Raw genomic sequence first — 8490 nt, 5'->3', positions numbered from 1 at the left:
TTCCCCGGGAGTTGGCAGTAGAGTATGAGGTCTAACTCTTGACCGATGGATAAAGTGTAATCATATCAAATGTTTCTGCTTCTGGTAACACGAAGGGCAAGGTAATTAAAAACAAGGTTAGTCACTAGAAAAAACACGCTTAAACACACACATACACAGGGAAGAATAGTGCTTCATGGGTAAATACACTTCCATTGTCCACAAGTACCCTGAGATATTGTATGGAAACTTTGTAGAAAACTTATGAAACATACGTTGTTAACAAACAATAAAAACAAACGTCTCAGCGACCGAGAAGACCTGAAATATTCGTCGTACCCCTTTGGCTCAGGCCTTTCTCTCTGAAAGCATGAACTTTATCATGTAAAAAAGTTGTGAAAACATAGCCACGCAAGGAAGAACTGTAATTTTTGTTTTTCTACGATGATAAATATTAGTAGAATTTAAATTTTCTGATCTGAATTTTCTTCCGAAGAAAAGATAAACGGCAATAATTTAAACTGCAATATGCACTGCACCTTCGTATTTATACTAACTAATGTGCAATGGTCAATGGTACATGATGAAAATGAGTAAAATCGTCACTAATGTCTATCACTGAAAATTACATACATTATAAAAAATAACTATACATTAACAATTCCTCACTAATGTCTGCAATGACAATCACATATATTATATAAAAAAAATAACTATACATTAACAACTGCTTCACTAATTCCATTTACTGCGGATCTTATAGAATTGCTAGTTTCAAAAACAAAAGCCACAAACACCATCTTTTATCTTCTGAGTATTCCACCGCTTCCTTAGTTATAAAGCCTTGGTAGTTTTAAAATTATATCTTCAGATTTCTTTCTATTCCATGGAGACTTTCAAAACTCGATCAAAAGAAAGACCTGTTGACTTTGATGACAATTTATAACTGACGGCCATAGATAAGATTTTTCTATGGTGGGGACACATTATTTAGTGATAAATGGCAATACACCATATTACACAATTTTTTCTGTGAACTTAATCTTTAAAACATTTGGTTTTAATTCGAATTTTTTTGTTTTGCATCTAGTTTCACTGTAGCTAAGGAATGCCTGAGAATAACGATGATAACAAAACCTGACCGTTGACTTCCCTTCCCACCTGTGTACTGTGTCCTGCTGCTCTGACTACCTGCGTGATATTTGTTTTCTATAGATCTTCAACAAGGGAAACAAAGCTTCTTAAAGTGAAAAAATATTGAACATCTATCTCTATTCATCTCCTCTTTGATCCGTGATAGCGCCTCCTCTATATTCTTCACGAAACTTTTATCCTACGTTTTGTTAAAAATTCTAAGCACCGGCCCTTCTACCCGCTAGGAGACTTCAGTAAGTGGTTGTAGTTAACAAAAACTTTTTAAATATGAAAAGTATGCACACATAAACGCCCAAACCAATACATATCTACTATACACAGACAAACATATTCACACAAGTAAAAACCCTAATCCTAAACCACTAAATTTTCTAAGGAAAGATTAGAAGAGAACTCTACACAGCTCACTTTCCTGCCACATTCTTTAACTCTTACGATTTGACATTTTATTTAGCACATAAATACGTATATAGATAAAGCGTTCGTGTAATCGTGTGTGTGTGTGTGTTTGTGTGTTTGTATGTGTTTGGCACAGGTGAATGTGTGATTTGAGAACAAGGAACAATAAAAACTATAGCCATGACTTACACCTCATTTTAATCAGGGTGCTGAAATCTTTACAAGTTTGTTCCAGGTGAAAACTTCGTGTGCGATATGTGACGTCATACCTAGCTGACCCAGCGCTGACCTTTGTGGACGTTTGACGACCAATGACTAACTGCCGGCGAACGTACAGTAGGTCCTACAGGACCATCACGTGATGCGAGTGACGGACAAGCTGGGTTTTTTAATTCTTCTAGCAGTCCACAGGAAATGTCTAACATTTAATAGATTCTTCAGATTTTATCATTATTATCTACGATATTTTGTTCACAAAATCAAAGCAGTCCTTATATTTATTTATCTCCGCACCCGCCAAACAAAAAACAGCAAAACTATTTGGGTCCTATCCCTCAGGTTTGGTCAAGGTAGAAGTATACTGACTGAAAAAGTTAATTAAAATTAATCAGCTGCCATCAAACATCGGATTATCCATTGAGATTTAGCTTACATGAGAAATGAATGTTATTAACATTCAATAAACTGCTTTAGCACTCGACAATTAAATAAAAGGTCGTTGCAAAACATTAAAACTGTGAGTATAGATATACTGATATCTACCGAAATTCATAATTAAATTAATTACAGTTGTGCGTGTGACTAACAGCTCAACCTGAGAAAAACAGTCAAAAAGAAATGTCCACATTACTGTGTCGATGTATTACTTGAAGCGCTGGTTGGTCCGAGATGTCAGGGCTGATGGTTTCGGTGCTGGAAATCTTCCGCAGAACAAAGACTTGAGCTCGTTCTTAAACCTGGAGCCGGTCAGACAGTACAGGTAAAAGTTGATGGCGCTGTTAGCGTACCATGATAAGTCACACACGGCGTACACAAGTACAGCCTCGCCAGTGTTGATGTAGTATTCAACGATAAGGTAAATACATAATGGCAAGGAGAGAAGGAGGAACACTAACGACACGGTGATGAGAGTGAGGGTGAGTGACGAGGCCTTTTTCTGGCGACTGTTGACCTGGTCACAACCTCCGGCGGTCATCACACGGGCCACGTGTACAGACTGAATCACCTTCCGAACCAGGACACTGTTACCGATGATTAAGATACTAAACGGAATTAATGAGGACAGGGCGAGATCGATCCAAGGATAGATAAAATAGTTATACTGGTATAGCACTATGACGTCACATATAGTATCAGTGGTGTTAGGTTGGATTAGTAATTCATATATAAACAGTCTATGAGCGTTTAGTGCAAAAGATACGACTACTATAGTAGCTATGACTATTTCAACTTTTCTCTTTGAGCATGTCAGGTTACTATGATGAGACCACAAGACAGACATCACTCTTTGCATCGTCATGGAAACAATGAGCCAAGCGGAGATGGCACAACTGGAATAAACCAGAAATGGTAACAGTTTGCAGAGGAAAAGAGCTTTGTCTTGGATAGTAATGTCAAACAAATAATACACCCAATTCTTGATCAGCCCTGAGTACAGGAGTACGAGGTCGGACACGGCCAGCGCTGTGAAGTACAAGGACATAGTGTGTGACGACTGGCCCTCGCTCATTCGCCTCATTATCACGATGGTCATCACGTTGCCGAAGGTGCCGAGCACGATGATGACAGGCGGGATGAACTGCCACATCACGACTTGTGGATCGAAGTTTAGAAACCATTCTATAATGCTTTGTTTTTCCGAAGAACAACAGAGTGTGTCATCTGTTTCCCAGTCACTGACAGTGCTGTTGACGACAATTTTTGTGACCTCGTCCTCCATTATCGACGAAGACTGTGTGGCAAGCATGATGACTTTCTTTTCTTTTCTTTTTTTTTTTTTTTTTTTTTTGTAAGGGTCTGCTTCTTAGCAAATCGCGATAGGGTTTGGTGGGTGGGACCGCGGCACAAAGTTCTTTGTCCTACTTCATCACAACATCTACTTACATGACACGACTGACTACTCGCACCGGGTCCCGTTAATGAAAGAATGACACGACTTTTATAGATCATGTGTGTGAGTAAAACCTATAAGTCTTAAAAATAAAAAAATAAAATAAAGTAAAACTGAAGGTATTACAGATATTTTTGTTTATCGACTTAGGGAACATTTCAAATCCAGTTTTTTGTTTTTGTTTTTGTTTTTTTTTTTGGTTTTTTTTTTTTGTTAGTTTTGGGACTTAAAGCATCGTTATATCTGTGGGTCTGTGTTTTACATTTTATGAGTTTGTCTTCCAAAAAATGTGCACAACACGCTATCATTGCTTAATTTACAGTTTCCTCAAACAAATTCGATAATTTAAGGAGGGTTAGATTGACCGCATTCGTTGGTAGGTAAAAATCTTTGAAATTGATTAGCATTAAAACTCAACGAGGAAGCTGGTTGTAAAAGAGAGACCACCATGAACATAAAAATATTTTAATTATTGATGTCAATAGGCAATGGAATAATGAGCCACATTTTTATTTAAAAATTAAAAAGAAAATTGTAGGTATAACTATGAATCTGTACAAACATTGGACCATTTAAAAACAATAAAAACACTATTGAAGACAATGTCTTGATTATCAGGCAGAGGCCAGTCTAAGAGTAACAGCGACAGTGAGTTACAGACCCTCACAAACAAACACACTGACAGGATGGAGATCAGCAGAGAGAAGAGCAAGGTGATGATAAACACCATCACAAGGCACACAACTGGAGTGGATGGACCACACCTGCAGGATGTGCGGTACTTTGTGTACCTGCAAACGACCCTGTCCTGAGTGGGCGGCTCACGATCACAACTACGACAGATAGTGAAGATAAAGTAGGACTGAAAAAAAAAATATTATAAGACGCAGAACTAAAACATTGATGGGGATTAAACAAACAATAATCAACAAACAAACAATAATCAAACCACGTGAAGGTAGTAGGGGGCTATGTTAGCCGGGGGCTCTGTTAGCAGACCTTTAAATATGGAGATGCTGAAATTTAATGTTGTTGTGTTTTATTCTCAGGTCTGGCCACTTCTGAAGCTCTGGGAGGTGTAAACAGCGCAAGATGGAGGAGCTTTGTGTCGGAAGATGACTGGACACCGACTATTGATGACGCAGGGTATGTCCATACTTGTGGCTGTAGAATACCGGTCTTACCTGCGAGAAGTGTGTCTTACACGATTTATGTCAGTAAGAAAATTGCGAAGCAGCAGAGATGTGACACATTCAAGCACACATCGACCAACACATGTGCGCCATCCTCTCATAACTTTCTTTGTAAATGTGTTCATCAGCACTGGAGACTTCAGACCGTTTCCTTTATTTCGCAATCAACCAGAAAGATTTGATATTGCTCTGTCACAACAAGCTTCCACCTCACTATACGACATCACCGTGCACTTGATGAGTAGTGTGTAGTGATTAATCATAGACATTCTCTACATTTCTCCATTACTACACTTTCCACTTTATTACAGAAATGGAAGCATACATTTGTGAAGCCTGGTAGAGATGCCACAAACGACTGTACAGTTGATGATGGTTCAGACCGATTCAGGACAGACAAGTAATTCACAAATGCTCATTTTTAATTAAAGTCTCCACTTATGAGGCATGGTGTCAGAGGTCAGGACTAGCGGCCGTGGTTGTGTCCGCGTGCGGTAGACGACATTTGCACACACACACACACACTCACACACACACACACACAGACACACATTTTTATAATTAAACAACCTTGCAGACTTTTGTTATTGACGGGTAGGTAATTAGCTCAGTGCAAGGAAACTTCACAGTGCGTTTTTCTGTTCCCTTTTTTTTTTTAACTTGTTGATACTTTCGTTTCTGCAGTCTTTCTTTTCAATCTCTCTAGAAATAATCGGAAACCACTAACAAAAGCACGACCTGTTTTACCGCATACAATGACAATGACAATAATGACAATGACAATGATGACAATGATCAATTTTATTGGTCCCAGTGGGCAATGTAAACATGGGAAGGTGCTCTAGTTACAGTTGGTTAAAAATAAAAGTAGAACACCTTTACTGCAAGGTGCAGCGTTAAGATGTACAGTAAAATGAAGGCCAATTATTCATATATAATTATTATAAAACAAACAACAACTTGCATCAAGAATAATCATGTGCGCATCTACATCACACACCCACCCACACACAAAATCGGTTTTGATAATACTCCTTGCTCAGTCAATACAATTCTATACCGATTCTGTATTTTATTTTTAATTAAATGGTTCTAATAATTAAATTGTATACGCCGTTCGTGACATCGATATATTTGGCATGTTGACTACTATTAATTATTACTATCATCGATGTAGATGAAACGAAGGTGGGCGGGATCTGCCATGATAGAGGGAAGGAAGGTTTTTACGGATGTTCACTGGCACTGAGTATTAAACAAATGTTTTACAATAACAAGTTTGTGGAGACATACGACCGTTCAGATAGTTGACCCCGAGTGGGAAGAAAGAAATGAGTGAGTGAATTTACATTTGTATTCGTCTGTTGAATGAAACTTCCGGTCAATGCGGAATACCCATGCACCTCTCTAGTTTTGGATGTAATTGCTGGGGTATAGTTTTATTTATACTGTCCATTGCATTGTTCAGCGGATTTAAAAAAATAAAGTGTTTTTTTTTTTTGTATTCTAGGGAGGTAAATTCCCTAATATCTACTATCTCCAATGGAATATGTTAATATTCTTGGCAATAGTCTATGCTAGCTTTGAAAAAAAAACTGTCGAAGTACAACCTGTGACAGGTTTTTTGTTTCAAACTGTAGGCGGGTCTTGAAATCGGTAATTCATTGTATTTTCCGTCAATTGCTGTAAGCAAGAAAATCATGAAGAATAATGAATCATCGCACATTGTATAACTTGAAACAAGTTACACCTGCAAAATAAAGAGTCAGCATCTCACTGGTTGTATGCCCGAGAGTTTGATACACAGCTCAGTTCGTCTCTTGACCACGAAAAACCTTAGTCCTCCGCATCTGTTGTCGTTCATACGGATAGTGGCAACCAATGGCGAGTAACTGAATGTCAGACACAAGCCTGCATCAGTCTTCATAACATTGTGCGAACAATCTTGCCCGACTATGCAATAAGAATAATAACAAGCACGTATGCACCAATATTGGGTATTTCACTTGCCTTGTAATGGCAACAGGAACTGGAAGACAAAGATACGCATGCCCATCAACAGATTAGATTGTCTTCATGAGGTATTTTTCTGTTTTTTTAATGGCGTTTATTTATCTCAAGAACAAAGATCAGTCCATGACATATTGCCCTTCTGACATATCGCTATCTTTTCAGTGAGCTTCATAATTTCGATTTCAACGACTCTCCTCGGTCATGGAGCCTCACTGAGGTTGATGACGTCATCATAAAGACATTGGTCAAGTCAAAGCCACGTGACCCAATATGAGACACTGCAAAAACATTAGGCATTCGTCATAAAGTGTTTACAACCACCCCGAATAAGCTGGAGAAAGTAAGCAGGCTCGACATGTGAGTTCCTCGGGAACTGAAAGATGGACATTAGACGGCGGGTGTAGTCGTCATTGGTCAGCTCAGCGCGAGGAAAACAATTCTGTTTTTAAGCGAGTCCTGAAAATGTGATTGTTTAAAAAAAGAGTTTGTCCCTGTACAGCTCATGACCAGGAGCAAGTGCCATTAAGCAATCAAATTATTAGTTAACAAAAACTAATAACATATAATAAATACGAACCCCTGCACACACAACAAATGAAGGGAGAGATGAGGGAAATTAGAAACATGATTGGTTTCTGAAATCTGTGGCTGGGGCGTCCACTTCAGTCGGTTCATACCCGCATGGAACAAGGATTTGCCAACGTTTGACCCTTGTGTTTAAGATGACTTGATCCCGTAAAAGGTTGACAAACAATAATAGTTAAATAAGAGTTAGAAAGTCTACTTACCAACAAGATAAACATGCAGCCGATACCCAATATTTGGACTAGACGGGATGGTTCTGTGTGATATTCTGCTGACATCATAAACAAGAAAATTTCAAAACTTCTTTAGGCAAGAAGACTTGCATTCGTCGTGTCCAAACTTTATCAAACTTCTTATTATTCCCGAATCTTGTGAAGTAACTGTAGGTGCATAAACGAATGATGGCCATTGAATTTATTGGTAGAAAATTACTTCTCGTAAACGGCAAATAAGTGCGTTAATAATCAGTACTAGTGTTCATATTTTTATCATTTTATCTTGTTTACTTCTCTTATATGAGGTATCAAGATAATTGCTGGATAAAAAAAAACTTTACTTGGCAAAAACCTGTTGAAGCCTAAACCCTTCAGAATTTCAACACAGAGGTGTAGCCATGTCGGGATAGGTCAAAACGGTAAATGTTTATTCTCGTAGAACTTAAAGAAGGATCTAGACCATGAAACAAATGCCACCAAGTAGCCAGACCACTTAGTTAAAAAAAAATTATAAAGATGAACCAGCCCCTGCATACACCTAATGAAGGGGGAGGTGGAAGTAGTCAAGCTGGGGAAGAAGACACGTGACTGAGTTGAGGACGGAAGTCGAAGGCTTTCGTGCATTCTAGTCGCTTGATGCCTGCTTGGAACCCATTCTTGTAACGGTTCACTGAGCTGATTCACAGCACTTGATCCAGTAGAAGGTTGATAAAAATAACAGTTGCAAAGTGTACTGACCCTCAAGACGGCAAGATGCTACAGATAAGTTTGCAGCCAAAATTCGTGAGAAATACTTCGCCATGGTCCACCTGAAGTCGGGAACAGTCGAACAAGAGAAAAA

General features: G+C 38.5%; 1 protein-coding gene across 1 annotated transcript; it reads right to left on the bottom strand.

Moving 5' to 3' along the window:
- Positions 1–2395: 2395 nt before the first annotated feature.
- LOC112570386 lies at positions 2396–4096 on the bottom strand. The gene is made up of 2 exons (XM_025248805.1): positions 3164–4096; positions 2396–2656 (listed from the first exon to the last, which is right to left on the bottom strand). The coding sequence occupies exons 1-2, from the start codon at positions 3497–3499 to the stop codon at positions 2396–2398; spliced, it is 597 nt and encodes a 198-aa protein (XP_025104590.1). The 5' UTR covers positions 3500–4096.
- Between the last annotated feature and the right edge of the window lie 4394 nt (positions 4097–8490).

This window comes from Pomacea canaliculata, linkage group LG8 (assembly GCF_003073045.1).
Source record: "Pomacea canaliculata isolate SZHN2017 linkage group LG8, ASM307304v1, whole genome shotgun sequence".
NCBI classification, from domain to species: domain Eukaryota; kingdom Metazoa; phylum Mollusca; class Gastropoda; order Architaenioglossa; family Ampullariidae; genus Pomacea; species Pomacea canaliculata.
This window is presented reverse-complemented; position numbering and strand designations above follow the sequence as displayed.